Raw genomic sequence first — 16,989 nt, forward strand, 5'->3', positions numbered from 1 at the left:
TTGTCAGGCTAAATCTTCAAACAAGAGAGATTGGACTATTTAAATGGAGATTATTAAACACCTCAGCCTTGGGCCATCATGTTGAGCCTTGGGCCTTCACTGTGGAGCTACCACCCTCCCACGGGTACAACACAATTCCAGGGCTAGTCAATCACCTGATGAAGATGGCACATTTTATATTCTGTCATGACATCCCCACTGCCCAGGAAACAGCCCGTCTGTTCCAACACAATGTGGGCAACCCATGAAGGTGAAAGACAAGTGTTGTATCCAACCAGGAGTTCCGGTTCGTTACCCACTTTTGGCAGGAATTTCTCTGCCTTTTGGGCAGCAAATCTTGAACTGACGGCCTATCACCCTGATACCAATGGTCAGGCAAAGGGAGTCAATGAGGTCCTGGAGCAATACCTACTCTGCTTTCTAAACTACCACCAGGATTATTAACTAGCACTCATTTCCCACGTAGAATTTGCATTCAACAACTCCATGCACACTGCAAACTCAGCAGACCGCTTTCTTTGCAAATTATGGATTCCACTCTTGGTATTACTCCAAAATCCCACTAGATTTGCCAATGATCACCATTGCTGACCTCACTGCATATATCCACCAAGTACAAGTGAACCTCGGAGTTACGAACACCAGAGTTATGTACTGACCAGTCAACTACATACCACATTTGGAATCGGAAGTACAAAATCAGGTAGCAGCAGAGACCAAATAAGGGAAAAAAAAAAAAAAGCAAATACAGTACAGTACGGTGTTAAATGTAAACCCACTAAAAAAATAAAGGGAAAGCAGGATTTTGCTTCTGCATAGTAATGTTTCAAAGCTGTATTAAGTCAATGTTCAGTTGTAAACTTTTGAAAGAACAATCATAATGTTTTGTTCAGGGTTACGAAAATTTCATAGTTACGAACAACCTCCATTCCTGAGATGTTCGTAACTCCGTGGTTCTACTGTACATCAAGAACTCAGGCACCAGTTAGAAGAGGATAAGACAGCATACAAGCACCATGCCGACCAACAGAGTCAGCCAATTCCCAACCTCAAGCTAGGGGATAAGTTTTGGTGTCCACCCAAAACCTGCAATCCACCTGTCCATCTGTGAAGCTGGACCACAAGTACTTGGGGCCATTAGTGATCACAGAACAACTTAAGCCAGCGGCCTTTTGATTGCAGCTACCAGAATCACTTAAAGTCCACCTCATGTTTCACATATCCCTCCTGAAACCTTTAATCAAGGATCCCTTCCCACACAACACTAGTCCTCCCTGTCCAACCAAACCTGTGCAGGGCCAACAGGAACAAGTAGTCCAGCAGATTCTGGACTTTTGCTGAGTCCAGGGAAGACTCCAATATCTGACTGACTGGGAGGGATATGGCCTAGAGAAGTGTTCATGGGAACATGTCCACGGCTTGCACCTCCTACACACTTTCCTCTAGGTCTATCCCAAGAAACTCTGCTCAAGGTCTCCTGGAAGGCGAGCCCAAAGGTAGAGGAGTGCTGCCAGGGACCAGACTAGCTAGGACCAGGTGCTGGCCTACTCCCTGCTAACTTCATAGCTAGGCAACCAATGAGCCCAGATGCACTGCTTTGGGGCTGACAGAATGACCACAGCCCCTGATTGGCTGCTGGTTTAGCATCCCTGTTTATAAACCTGGGCCCCAGAGCAGATCAGCAGCTGCTCAACGCATATCATACCTGCAGCCTCGCTTGCCCTTGTTCCAGCCCTGCTCCAATCTGCTTCCAGTCCCTGCTCCTGCTCAAGCCCCTGCTCCCCTATGGCTTCAGATTTCTGGCTTCGATTCCCGGCTCTGCCTCTCGCTTATGACTGTGGTTGATCCTCCGGTTTTGACATTCAGCTTCTGTATTTCTGATATGATCCCTGGCTCTGCCTCTGGCTTACGACTCCAGTTCTGACATTCAGCTTCTGTTCCTCTGGTAATGACTCTCAGCTCATCTACTGGACTCTGCTCACCCTGCACCCAGCTCTAACTGGTAGGTCAAACTCACTTCCACCAGTAGGCTTGACTGCCAACAGCCCAATCAGCGACACACAAAGGCTTTGTAAATTGTATGGACAGATTCCCAAATTGTCATAACATGTTTAAGAAATTTTCCCAGGATCTTCAAGAAAACAACATTTTAACAAGATCCAGCCCAGTGGTCAAGCCCTACCTTAAAGTAAGTTTTTATGCCAGGACCTGGATTACATATCCAGACTTTTAAGCCTTGTCTACACTACAAATGCTTTGCCGGCAGAGCTATACTGGGAGAGCCCTTAGTGTAGATGCAGCTAATGTTGGCAGAAGATTTTTTCTCAGCACAGTAACACCACCTTCATGAACAACATCAGCTATGCTGACAGCAACGATACATCCACCTTGGGGTTTTTGCTGGCATAGCTATGTCAGTTGGGGGGGTGTTTTTTTTTCACACCTGGACCAACACAACTACGTCAATAAAACTTTGACCTTAGTACTGAAGACATAATACAGCTTGTGTTTGAGAAGGTTGGCCTCACTTTACTATGTGGGGAATGCATGTTGCCAATGTGCACACCTCTGAAATGGAACCCACAACCTGAACTACACAGAAGGTGGATATACATCTCTAAAGACATTTGACAAATTCAAGGACATATGGCCTGACAGTGGTAGATTAATACAATATAAGTGTTTGATGTAGCCAGTGACTGTTGCCTTTGTAGTTGTTTTGCCTTTGTGGCAAACCTTGAAATATACTTCTGAAATTCATGTGATACTCCTGGGGGAATTCTGCGCCGAAAAATTCAAAATTCTGCACCAAAAATTTTGTGCACATTTTAAAATTCTGCATAATTCTGCATATTTTATTTGTCAAAATAACTAGGGCTGTCAAGTGATTTAAAAAAATCATGATTAATCATGCAATTAAATAAAATTAATCACAATTAATCGCACTGTTAAACATGTTAAACACTGTTGTAGCATGTAAATATCTTGCAACACCGGCTACAGCAGTGCCATGCGAACGCCTGTTCTCACTTTCAGGTGACATTGTAAACAAGAAGCGAGCAGCATTCTCTCCTGCAAATGTAAACAAACTTGTTTGTCTGAGCTATTGGCTGAACAAGAAGTAGAACTGAATGGACTTGTAGGCTCTAAAGTTTTACATTGTTTTATTTTTGAATGCAGTTTTTTTGTACACAATTCTATATTTGTAAGTTCAACTTTCATGATAAAGAGATTGCACCAGTACTTGTATGAGGTGAATTGAAAAATACTATTTCTTTTGTTTTGTACAGTGCAAATATTTGTAATCAAAAATAAATATAAAGTGAGCACTGTACACTTTGTATTCTGTGTTGTAATTGAAATCAATATATTTTAAAATGTAGAAAACATCCAAAAATATTTAAATAAATGGTGTTCTATTATTAACAGCATGATTAATCGCAATTAATTTTTTTAATCGCGATTAATTTTTTTCATTGCTTGACAGCCCTACTCCTTAGTATTTTCATTAAGATCTTCCTGTTTTCCTCTTTCTTCTAAGAATACTGAAAACTTAGCATGTCACCAACATTCTTTGTGGACTTTTGAAAAGTAGCAGCAGCTGCGTGGTGACACAAGAAAGCTTGGTTCCTCTCAAATTTATCTCAAGTCTTTTTCCAAATAAAGAATCCAGACTCTGTGAGAGCTCATCTGTGTACTTAGTCAAAAGTAGGTTGTGCCTAAAAGCTGTACAACAGTAGAAACAAAGTGCACTGTCACTAGCTTCAGAATAATGGAGACACTAAAAATCATCAAACCTGGATGAGCAGAAAGAATGGCTCCTTTGCCACAGTTAAACATAGCAAAAGATTTAAGTTATGGTTGATGAGGTATCTCAGAAATACTAATAGGATCAGCCAACTGACAGATTCCTGTTGCAGGTCATGGCTAAGACAGCTCAGTAGTACAACCAGCAGAAGCTGTTCCACTTGCTCTTGAAATTGTAGTTTCCTCCTTTTTAAGCACCCATGTTTTAAGGTATTTCATTTTAGCACCCTGAAAATATACACTTTGTTTCTGTAATTCACTTAGTCTCTCCTCACATAGTAAGAATGGTGTATGGCTGCAGAACTAAAAATAAACACAGTACTCTTTGGCAAACAAATATTTAGTTAACCTCTTAGTTTTAAATAGTCACTACAATCTTTGTAGAACTATTATGTGGCAGAATGAAGAAAGGGAACAGCTTACATCTGATCCATTGATTGCCCTGGAAAACAATTGTTTGTATGTTCTGCTTATATAACAGGGGTGGTCAAACCGTGGCTCACAAGCCGCATGCAGCTCTTTTACAGTTAAAGTGTGGCTCACGGAACCCCCCACCTTTCCACACTTACCAGACTGGGAGGGGAGGGGGGAGCTCGAGACCTCTGCCTGGCAGCGGGGTGGTGGAGTAGGGTCTTCTGCCCAGTGGGGAGGGGGAATCTTGGGGCTTCAACCTCAGAAGGCATGCTTGCTGGGGCTCGGGGATTCAACAGGTATGGGGCTGAAGCCCCAAGCCCCTGAAGGCGCCTCCCACAGGGCTGCAGCCCCGAACCCTGGCAGGTATGCCCTGGCTCTTGAACTTCTGAAGATTGTTAGAGGGTCAGTAAGTTTGGCCACCCCTGTTATATAATCTCCTGGGTTCCTTGCTCCCCCAGGCTCTGACAAGAAAAATACTACAAGTAAGATGGCAGCTGGAGACCCTTTGACTGCCCCCTCCCCAGGCATGATGGGACTGAGGTTAGAGGCTGTAGAAGGCAGCCAGGGAACCACAGCTCCATGATATCTGCCCTACCCCTTCCCTTTATGAAAAGAACAAATAGAAGAAATGAGGAGGGAGCGAGGGAAAGGAAAGAAGACAAGAAGCTATCAGGAGGCTCTAGCAGTCAGCTGTAGCGGAGTGAAAGCTAGCTGGACCTATCCCAGGTTTTCCTAGAGAGAGACAGAGTAAGAGGATGAGCATCTTGAGATCCTCTGTGAGAGACAAAGGGAAACAGCCAACCAGAAGCACAGACAGATGAGACTCACACAGGAACTGAGAATTCCCCCTCAAAAGACAAGACCCTGCTTGCTGAACCATTTCCCAGCCAGGGAACAAAGGAGACGGAGCCTGCTGCAGAAGAGACCTTCAACCTGGCCCAGACTACAAAAGAGCCAGTTGATACCCCAGGAGAAAGAGTGGGACTTCAAGCAGCTGAGACAATCAGAGGACTATACCCTTCCTGTGATGAAAAAAATAAACTGAATAATCAGGGGACTGCCTCTGCTACAAAAAAATAGATAGTGTGAACATGATATTCAATAGCTATTTTATTTTTTAACACAAGCCCTTACCTTCCAAATAAATTTGTCTGTGCCCCTAGGAAATGAAATTGTTTTAAGGACTTAGAGAAGGAAGCAGATGAAGCTCCCAGAAAAGGATGGAAGATCAAGAAAAACCCATTTGATGGAAAAGCAAAGTAGAGGAAATCACTAGAGGGGTAAAATTGTCTGAAACTGAAAAAAAAATACTGCAGCCAACACTATGCTGAAAGTACACATGAGCATCCTCTGGTGGACTGCAAAGAAAAATGAAGCCAAATTCAGCACAGCATTAGCAAGAAAAATTATTGGCAGGGGAAGTTTGCAAAGCCTGCTCCCTCTGAATTCTATAGCAACTCACATACTGTTTGAAATAGACTGGAGGAGGAGGAGGGAAGAAGCAGCAAGAGCAGCCTCTGAAGAAGACAACTTTAAAAGCTGTGAGAGGCAGCAGGGACAGAGGACAGTAAGGGAGGGAACTCCCTCAGTAGCACTAGACAGAATCTGTCCCTGGAAGAAGATATTAGCCATAGGGATGAAATCCCTGTGGGAAAGGATAATAGAGTCTGAAACAAGAGAGTAAGTGGAGCCTATACAATTGGTGATGGATCCACTGGGGTTTCTTAGGTTTGTTTTTCGTATCACTGATAAGTTGCACAACTCATAGAATCTTCAGAGAAGCGCTTCAGGCTATTTTTTCTTGATCTGTTCCTTTCTATCTTCATCCTTCCTCTTCTTGCCCATTTTTGGAGTCATGTTGTATCATTTCAGAAAAGAGCAAGAGTAAAGAAAAGCCTGGAGTAAGAAGACTCAGAGCTGTGCTCTATTCTTCCAAAAAAAGAAAGCAAAGAATACTGGAGCAGTGGGAGGTGGAATCAGTTTATATATTCCCTTCGGATTTCACTATTTGCCCTCTTGCTTTTTGGTAGATGATGCTGTAAAACTAGCTGTTCTGTATTTCCAGCAGGATGGGGGAAATATGCTCAATGAGCAGGATATTACCAACCGGGACCAAAATGCCCTAAACTAAAATGTGAACTACTTAAATACTGAAACTGAAGTCCTTTTTGGACTGATGATGATTTGGGATAAGGAAAACGGATCACTCTTGAATACAGAATAATTTCCAAAATTTTGATTAACTCATTCCAAATATCATTAGTTATGTATTTGTATTTGATCTTTTGAAAGGCAATATTTAAAATAATGGAGCAATGAAAGCATGACCATAAAATACTTTTACCAGTTTCCTTTGCCTGTTTAGCAGTTTTCTTAAACTATCAAGAATGAAAGCAACAGAGGGTCCTGTGGCACCTTTAAGACTAACAGAATAACTAACATAACATAAGACTAACCTTCTTAAAGGTGCCACAGGACCCTCTGTTGCTTTTTACAGATTCAGACTAACACGGCTACCCCTCTGATACTTATCAAGAATGAGCTTGAATTCAGGTCTCTTGGCCTAAATGTTTTCCAGAGAAGTAGATATCCTCTTGTAGGAGGCATAAGAAATATGGGAGAAACTGCCACTTGTCCTACTAAGAAGGACTTGCTAAAAATTTTCTCTTTACTCCCATCCAAGCTCACCTAATTTTAATTATAACATTACATTTGTACAGGTTTCAGAGTAGCAGCCGTGTTAGTCTGTATCCGCAAAAAGAAGAACAGGAGTACTTGTGGCACCTTAGAGACTAACAAATTTATTAGAGCATAAGCTTTCGTGGACTACAGCCCACTTCTTCGGATGCATATAGAATGGAACATATATTGAGGAGATATATATACACACATACAGAGAGCATAAACAGGTGGGAGTTGTCTTAATTAATTGGCCTCTCAGAGTTGGTAAGACAACTCCCACCTGTTTATGCTCTCTGTATGTGTGTATATATATCTCCTCAATATATGTTCCATTCTATATGCATCCGAAGAAGTGGGCTGTAGTCCACGAAAGCTTATTACATTTGTAATAATTGATCTTTGTTTGTGGATCACTGATATACATTTAACAAATGGTAATATAGGTGAGGCATATTGATTTCTCTTAAATTATCTGATGTGAGATATGTTGCTAAAATAAAATGCTTTTATTTCACAGAACACATTCATATAGTGTTAAATCCAGTAATCTGTTGCTTCTTGTAGAAAAATATGATAGAAGTATAGTATTAGACTGCATTAATTCATATGTATCATTATCTTTAAGATACAGACTTTTTTGTGTGTGTGTAAAACATAGCTGAGAGAGGGAAAAACAATATAAATAGGAGATAGGAATTGAATAAAGTAGACAGCCTGTCAGAGGTTGTTTCATTAATCCTTTATATATGATCAAGGAACTGATACTTCTGAAGAAGAGCATCAATATCTAAGGAGTTAGACATCTAACGAATTTACATATTGGTTAAAATCTGGAAATATATTTATTTTACAGTCTGGATTGAAAGCATAGTTATCACTAAATCTTCAGTGAAGAGCATGTTGATTAATCTTATTGACATGACCAAAAAGAGAGTACAATAATGTATGGACTTATTTTCCTTGCAGGAGATAATGAGGACATGGTTATATGTTAAAAAAGGTCTTTAATTTCTCATTTTGTAGGGATTATATCACATCATTAATTTGCAGGGCCAGCCTTAGGGCCGGGCAAACTGGGCCCACGCCCAGGGTGCTGTAGCCAGGGGCGCGCCCCAAGGATCTCAGGCTTCCGCTTGCTGGCTGCGGCGGGACTTCACCTGGCCACAGAGCGGACTCCTCTTCTCTGGCCCCTCCCCAGCGCTGGGCCGGCGGGCTTCTCCCTGCTCGCCTGGCCCCTCCCTTCCGCCCACTCACACCTCAGCCGGTCAGCTATTAAGTGCTATCTACTGTACTTGGAAAACTCCTTATTGTCTTTAACTCTGTTGGCAGTAATTTTCTCCTTGTGCCCCTTTCCTTCTCACTGATTTTTTTGAACAATTCTTACTTTTCAATTTATATTAATTGCTATCAACTTCCCTTTTTTCCATTAGTTATATATTTACCTTTTATTTATTTATTTTTGTAGTTTCTTTCTCTCCCCCCAGTTCCACCCAGGTCCCGCCCCTACTCCACCTTTTCCCCAAGGTCCCACCCCCACCCCACCTCTTCCTGCCCTGCCCAGCTCTGCCCCCTCCCCCGAAACAGCTGATCCGTGGCAGGCAGTAGGCACTGGGAGGGAGGGGGAGGTGCTGATCTGCGGGACTCACCAGCGGGCAGGAGGCACTGGTGGGAGGGGGAGGTTCTGGTAGGGGGGCTGCCAGTGGGTGCTCAGCGCACACCATTTTTTTCCCGTGGGTGCTCCAGCCCCGAAGTACCCATGGAATCAGCACATATGCTTCCCCTTTAAGCCAGGATGGATTTTTCTTTTTTTTAAACTGGGACTGCCTTCTATCTATCTCAATTGTGGCTTTTTGGTGGGGCATCTAGTAAAATGTTCTTACACAGTTTAAAATTATCATTTACATTTTTCAGTTTAAATTATCTCTCCCAGCTGATGTGACTTAATTTTTTTCAGCTTTGTGAAGCTGGCCCTTTTTAAACCACACATATATATATATATATATATATATATATATATATATATATATATATATATAGCGGATTTATGTAGGAAAGGCTGACTATAGATTTTTCAAAGCCTGAGAAAATGTTATGTCTAAGAATCAAGCCAGGGTAACAATAGGTATGATTATCCCAGTTTCATTTTTTTAAAAAACATGCCCATTTTTATATAGCATTCTTCAGAGATTTGCAAAATTAATTTTAAATCCTTCATTGGCAGGGTGACTTCAATTTGGAACAAAGACCAGATATTTATTTAAAAAACTCTCCATCTTAGAAAACATCAGAATACTGGGCTGTTCTTAAGTTGCTATCGCCAAATATTTGTAATTACCCAGTAATTTTGTATAGATTTTACATTTTCATCATATTGAGGAAGAGGAGAAATTGATGTTCTTTTAAAAAAAAAAACAAATGTAATTTTATGGTATATACTTTTTCATGGTAATAAAGAACAGTTATTTTACTTTAACAATGAGTAAACACACATTCCATATATCATGCTTAGCAAATAAACACAATACATTGTTCTTCTACAGTCTGTTGCAGGTCAATATATTTAAAAGTTTTAGAAATATTGTTATAAATGTTGTGCATCAAAGGCAGCATATACATTTAGAACACCAGAATTTTTAGTCAATGATGCATAGCCACAGATAAGTAATTCATCACAGTATTTTTGTATAATTTGCATACATTGTAGTTTGTGAAACTAAAACTAATTCTTTGTTTTCTTAGACTGACATTTTGTAATTGATTTAAATCCACACAAACACTGGCATTCCAACTGATCAAACCTATCAATGTGTCTCTATTACTTTTAAGTGAAAAACTGTAATTAACGCTACAAACTTAATACTCCAAACAAAGCAGAAAGCAATTAAACTTTAATATTAATCTCAAATTTAACAAGAATGACAATTTGATAAGGTACAGTTACATAACATAAGAACATAAAATAAAAGTTAAAACTCATGCCCCCAAAAAAGAATTAAAGGCAAATGTGATTTTATATTTTGTGTAAATGTTTGCAGCTCCAAACAACATCAAAAATTATAATCTACAGATATAACAGTTAATACAGCAGCTCAATGAAAATAGTGCATTATTTGAGGAGTGGTATCTAAATTGCTTATTTTGTAAGTATGTATGTAGTCAAACATAAGAATAGATGAGCTAATTCTTGTATTCTTATAAAGTTGATGATTTTCATAATATTCCTGGACAATCATTTGTAAATAAGTTTCATATGGAAAACAGATTATGTAGGATGCATGATACAGGATATGGGGCATGACTAAACAGAAGTTGCAAGGTATACTACTCAGAAGTATGAAACAGCATTCAGCAAGATATCCAACTGTTCATTGCAAAGCATTCTTATAACTAGCAGTCTTGAGGATAAATATCTTTTCTGCTGTGTAGAACAAGTTATATTTTTTAAAAGCTGTTTTATAACAACAAAATCTAACACAGGGTAAAAATACATAATATCACTGCCTCTGGCTTTAAGCATTACAACCGAAGGTCTAATTTTCAAACTTGGGTGCCCCAAATTAGGCATAAGATCCATATTTAGGCTTCTTTGTCATCCATGGATCAAATCCCAATCCCACTGAAATCACAGGGAGCTCTGCAATTGACTTTAATAGAATCAGGATTGATCCTAACTGCTTATTTAAGTGTCCAATTCTTTACATATTCACACGTGTAACTTTGCTTAAGAAAATGTTTCCATTTACGTCAATTGAAAGACAGCAATAAAGTTACTCACATCTTCGTTTGCTGGACTGAGCACTAAAATCAGCATTTAGACACCTACATTTGAAAACTGCAACCACAATCTTAAATCATCACTCCTCATATCACTACATCGTCTTATCTTTTATTACTTAGTTATATCCTCACAGACATTTTATTTTACAAGCTTTGCAATATATTCATTTCTGTAAAACTATCTTAAAGACAGTCTTATTACCTGTATGGATGGCTCCATCTTCTAATGCATTAGTACTTCCTTCCTCCATGAAACCCAGGATTCATTTATCATGTTTTTGAGAGCACCACCAAGTCTCTAATCATTTTTCCCCCTTAAAGTAGTAAGAACTGTGAAAGGACAACATATTTTACAATGGAAACATTATATGCTTAATGCTGTATCTATTTACTATGTTCCACCAGTTGCATGAAAACTTAGAAACTTGTCAATTTGAAATCTAGTCAACATTTAAAAAACAGTTGGAAACAGTTCCTGGATCTATATTTACCCATACCCCAACCATATATTTTTTTAATTCTCTCCCTCTCTCTCTTCTGATGCTAGGTGAAAGATCCACATAAAAAAGGGAAATTGACTAAAATGAAAATATAAAATGAATATATACAAAGTGCTGTCAAAAACACATAGGATCATTGACTCTGATAGGTATGAATAACTGTTCATTAATGTATAAAGGGTTCCCTGTCTAAAAAATTGACAAGTATTGTTTTTGCTAATTTCCTTGTTATAGTAATCATTGCTGTTACTTGTAACAACAGAAGTGTGATTTTTACTTCAGCGGTGTCCTTTTTTAGAGGGACACATTAAATTTGGCTCAAAATTACATTTTTTGTTCAAAAAACCCCAAAACACCTTTTTCAAAAATCTATGGTTAACAGAACTTTAATTTCTTTAAAAAAAATCACTTTGGTGTTTGCACCAAACATTGCAGCACTGTAATGGAGCATGAGAATTTGAAAGTGAAACAACCACACTTGCAATCAGTGGGGCAGTTCAAAATGGGTCCCTCTCGATGTAGAAGAAATAGGGTTGGCAGCTAAGTATTCTCTGTGAGGGGACATTCTCTGTATGGAACAGCCATCATCTGTCTGAAACAGCCCAAATCTACTGACCTTCAGGACACATTGAGAGGTACATCTATTTATATGGGCTGCTATGGAGGTGGATTTTGAGGGCAATCTGATTTGTTGTAGACAAGGAGTTTGGTTGCTGGCAGATGGTTAATTTTTGGTTTTGTAATTTAAGGCAATTAAAGCCCTAGTTAGGAGCCCCTTTTTATTAGTTATTTGTTTAATAAATCTAAATAAACAGACCTACATAAACAAACATAAAACTGACTAGTTTATTTTCACCGGCCTACCTGAAAGCAATGAAAACAAAATACCACCGTGAAAAATAAATGCGATTTTAAATTTCTTCTGTTTTAATCTGAAATGTTACTAGAAACATTGCTTTTTGAAATGTTACTTTGACTATAACAGTGTTCCTTAAAGGTACAGCAAAATAAACATTTCCAAAAAAAAATACACCACTATTGTGGTGTATTAACTATTGTATCATATAGCACAACAAATATGATATCTCATACACATACATAAAGATGAAGGACAATTATTTAAGGAGAGTCTTTGTTTCCTTTTATTTTTACAGAAATCTAAGTTGATATACAAGTTATGCAAATATCAATACAAAATTAAAATATGTTTGCTAAAGATGCTAAAATTATACATCCGCATAAATAAATTGCCCATATATAAATGATAGAAAAGTTTAGATATTTAACACACTGAAACAAGTTAAATTAGATGAAATTAACTGCTGACTACAAGATCCTCCTTCCAAAGAACAAAAATCACAGTATCAACCACTCAAATGTTGCAACTATTTATGTCTTAGCAGAAAATACTGTATCTCCCCCCACAGCAAACACTTGTGAATCCCTCTCATTGTGAATTTTTTCACTGGTTTGCTCTTTTGTGTAGCAGTCACATGAGCATGGAACTTTCTGTTTAATCTTATCCTCAGAAACACTATTTACATTACACTCAACCTGAATAGGCAGGGTAGCTTCCAGCAAAACCATCACCACATCTCATGTAACAGCTACATGCTCACTTTATACCCCACTCCGTTGGAGAAACCAGTTCAGCTGAACTGATTAGTTCCATTTCTGGGGGGAAAAAAACACAAAGTGTGTAGTATTTATAAAATACTCAACATATACCATGAATCACCAATCATCCCCTCCTCAATTCCCACCCAGAACAAATGCCATTCTCTTTGTCCAAGCAATCGGTCTAAGAATTACTTTCCTCCCACTGCCCGCATCCCAGTACACTAGGCAATGGGTTTTACAGTGCAGCATGGGATAGGATGGCCATATGGGATGGGAATAAGGCAGGGGGCTGCATGAGATCAGGGGGGTGGCCACACGGGATGAAAGTGAGGCAAGGAGCTGTGTGGGATGGGATGGACTAGCCCCAGGGAATGGGAGTGGGGCGCAGAGAGATGGGGTGAAGCAGGAGGCTTCATGAGGTGAAGCAGGAGGCTGCATGGAGTGGGGTGGCCACGTGGGGTGAGGTGAGGCAGGAGGTTGCATGGGACGGGGGCGTATAGGACAGGGCGAGGCAGGGGCTGTATGGGATGGGGCGAGGCAGGGTCGGAGGCTGCACAGGCTCGGGAGGGTGGCCATATGGAAGGGGGCGAGGCAGGAGGCTGCGTGGTCAGGGAGTGTCCGGATGGGCGAGGGGCCGGGAAGGGGCTGCGGGGAAGGGTGCATGGGAGGGCGGGTTGGCGAGGGTTTACCTGCTGCTCCCGCTCGGCTCCGCGGGGGCTGCACGCGGCAGAGTCCCCGTGTGTCCCTTCATGCCGCGGAGGCTGCCGAACCCGCCCCGAGGCACAAACCGTCACCCAGTCTCCTCCCCGCTCGCCTAACTCGGCGGCTGCCCCAGTCGCGGCGCGGACAGCGGGCGCCGCCGCGGTGGGGCAGGGGGTCGCCGCCGCCCCTGGGGCACCGGGGAAGAAGGGATGGAAACTCCCAGGCTCCCTCCTTCCCCCGGCCCGCCGCGTCCGTCTTCCGACTCCGGGGCCCCAGCCGCGCGCTGCTGAACAGACTCCTCCACCTGCGCCCCGCTTCGCTCCAACCGCCAACCGCCGCCATCGCCACACGCCGCGCCCGCGCCCGGCACGTGCCGCTGCTTATCGGCAGGGGAGCTTCTCCCGCCAACATCGCTTAGGCTGCGTGCAGCCGCGGGGGGGTTATGCCGACAAGAGAGCGCTCTCCCAGCAGCACGGAGTGTCTTCGCCAGATGTGCTGCAACCGTGTAGCTGTGTCAGTGTCACTGCAGCGCTGGAAGTGTAGACGTGGCCTTAGTGAAGTCCAAGTTCAGAGTTTGCTATACAGAGACCTCAACCTGCTTGGTGCCATGGCAAACACATGGTTAAAAACCTTTTTAATCTTTTATTAAAGATACAGAAACAAGGAGAAACAGTTAAAGCATCAGAAATGTAAAGAATTAAGTAAGGCTTTCATTTTAACAACATATCTTGTTCTCTTTCCCTTTAGCTGGAGAGAGTTTTCAGAGGAAACCCCCCTTTTTTGTCCTTTTGGGGAAAAGAGAAGTTAGCTGAGATGAATGGAAGCAGTTATTGCTGCTATTGTTAAAGTCCAATTCCATTTCATCCCAAGCAGTGTTTGGGATTGAGCAGGAGCAAGTAGGCGTGGTGATGTCATCTGGATACCTCTTTGTGGTCTGGTCAGGGCATCCCTCGGGATTAGGGCAAAGAAGGTGTGGGGTCACAGGAGATGGTGGTGAAGCTTGTTTCAGTAGCTTCCATTTCTTCTTTCTCACCATTCTTCTTTCTCTCCATCTGTTCTTTCTGTATGATCATCATTCTCCCCAATGTCTCTTTCTTTAAGGACCCCAAAAGGGATTGATGGGTGGAATAGCCCATCTCATTATTTTGTCCACCAATTAGGCCTAATATCTGACACACAAATTTTGATTCATTAATTTCCAGTTCCACATCTTCTGTTTTTACCAAGCATGATTTCAGCATAGTCCTCCAATTAGCAACGTGGCTTTAGCTCTTTGTTTGGACTAATTTAGTCTGTCTGGTTCTCTAGCATCTGTTTAATAACATTTTTTTTTAAATAACTTGATCTGCTTGGCATGGTAAATGCCTAAGCAGAGAAAAGTTATAGACCTGTTTTCACAGTTATTATCAATTGCCCTTGGAGGGGCAAATAGAAAGGTGATATCTGGGAAAAGAGGAAGGACTGTGGCAATTTTGAGGTAGTAGTGGGGGAGTAAGAGCTTAATATTAACAAAGGAAAGATCAGGTTTGAGAGATGAATGGAGCAAGAGGTTTTAGGGGGAAGACAGAATGAAGAAATTTAGAGGAATGAAACAGGAGGGGGCTAAGAAGGAAGAAAGCATTAGGATATATCTACACTGAAAAAAAAAAAAAAAACCCTGTGGCAGCGAGTCTCGGAACCCAGGTCAACTGATTTGGGTTGCAGAGTTCACAATATGGGGCTAAATAAGTAGTGTAGATGTTCCCAGTCGGCCTGGAGCCCAGGCTGTAAAACCCAGAGAGGGGGAGAGGATCTCAGAGCTTGGGCTCCAGCCTGAGCAGGAACGTCAACAGTGCTATTTTTAGCCTCTAGCACAGTGGTTCTCAAACTTTTGTACTGGTGACCCCGTTCACATAGCAAGCTTCTGAATGTGACCCCCTTATAAATTAAAAACCCTTTTTTATATATTTAACGCCATTATAAATGCTGGATGCAAAGCGGGGTTTGGGGTGGAGGCTGACAGCTCGTGACCCCCCCATGTAATAACCTCATGACCCCCTGAGGGGTCCTGACCCCCAGTTTGAGAACCCCCGCCCTAGTATGAACCCTGTGAGCCCAAGTCAGTTGACCAGGGCTCAGAGACTAGCTGCCATGGATTTTTTTTTCAATGTACACTAAGAGGCTTGGGGGGAAAAGATGCATGAGACTGTGAGAGTGTGGGTAGGAAGGGGAGAACGTGGTAGGGAAGTAAGATTGAGGGAAGAGAGGAATGAGTCTGGGAAAGAAGGGCAGTGAGTATTTGTGGATGAAGGAGACAGCAAGAGGATTTTGGCTCTGTAAAACAGGATTGCGGGAGACGCTTTTGATGGGGAGAGAGTGATGGGAAAGATTGGAGGGATTTAAAGGAGACTTGCATCTGAAGAAGTGAGGTTCTGACCCACGAAAGCTTATGCTCCCAGTACTTCTGTTAGTCTCAAAGGTGCCACAGGACCCTCTGTTGCTTTTTATGGGGATTATACTGTACTTATTTGGGGGTGGCACTGTGATACTATACAGGAGATCTTTGCATCCACATAATTACTCCATGTCACCTCACCAGGGCCGTCCTTAGGATTTATGGGGCCCTACGCAGTATTATTAGACTGGTGCCCCTATGCTCCACTGAAGGCGGTCCCCAGCTGGCGCCGCTGACCCCAGTGTGTCGAGGGGGCACAGCCACCATACCCTCCCTCCCCACCCCCCCGCGGACACCCAGAACGCTCCCAACAATGGCTCAAGGCAGGCTTCGCGCTGTCACATGGGGGCTGCATCTTGCCAGAGCCCACGGCCCTCTGGCAGCCCCTAGCCACTCCTGCCTCACCACAAGCATTTTGACAGGAAGTACCAAGCAGTAATAACAACAATAATAATACGTGTGTGTGTGAGAGAGAGTGCATGACAGAGTGTGTGTGTATGTGTGTGAGAGAGAGAGAGAGCCAGTGCGTGTGAGAGAGAGAGAGCGAGAGTCAGTGTGGGGGACTGTGTGACAGAGTGTGTGTTGGGGAGTGTGAGACTGTGTGTGTGTGTGTGACAATCTGTGTTGGGGGACTGTGACTCGTGACGCACAGTGTATGTGGGTGTGAGAGCCAGTCTGTGTGTGAGAGAGACTGTGTGTGTTAAGGAAGTGTGAGAGACAGTGAGTGCACAGCACTTTAAGTCCCTTCCTTACCCCTCCCTGCTTGGCCTGGCTCCCTCCCCACTCACTCACATGGAAGTTTCACTTCTGTCCTGGCCCCGGCCCGACCCCCGCCGGAGACCGAGCGGCACAGGCAGGTAAGGTCCAGGGAGGAATACTGCTCCAGGTGGCGGTGGGCTGGGCCGCCGTGCTGCCAGTGACCAGCTGCGCTGCTCTGGGCTCTCCAGGGCTGGGGCAGCAGAGCTGGAAGCTGGAGCGACAGAGAGGGGGTAGGGAGAAGCCCACTGGCCCAGTGTGAGGAAGGGGCCGGAGAAGAGAGGATTCCAGCCATGG

General features: G+C 42.5%; 1 protein-coding gene across 2 annotated transcripts in view; it reads right to left on the reverse strand.

Annotated features, from left to right (window-relative positions):
- SGCG (sarcoglycan gamma) overlaps nucleotides 1-13,723 on the reverse strand; it is a 186,589-nt gene extending 172,866 nt beyond the window's left edge. Inside the window, exons 1-2 of one of the 2 annotated variants that reach the window (XM_054015446.1) lie at nucleotides 13,490-13,723; nucleotides 10,883-11,010 (exon numbers count right to left, since the gene is read on the reverse strand). In XM_054015446.1, the coding sequence (XP_053871421.1) occupies nucleotides 10,883-10,900 (18 nt within the window). In that variant the 5' untranslated portion in view covers nucleotides 10,901-11,010; nucleotides 13,490-13,723. Of the gene's footprint in view, nucleotides 1-10,882; nucleotides 11,011-12,799; nucleotides 12,836-13,489 lie in introns of those variants that run through there. The other variant, XM_054015447.1, reaches the window with a different exon arrangement.
- Between the last annotated feature and the right edge of the window lie 3,266 nt (nucleotides 13,724-16,989).

This window comes from Malaclemys terrapin, chromosome 1 (genome assembly GCF_027887155.1).
Source record: "Malaclemys terrapin pileata isolate rMalTer1 chromosome 1, rMalTer1.hap1, whole genome shotgun sequence".
NCBI lineage: Eukaryota > Metazoa > Chordata > Testudines > Emydidae > Malaclemys > Malaclemys terrapin.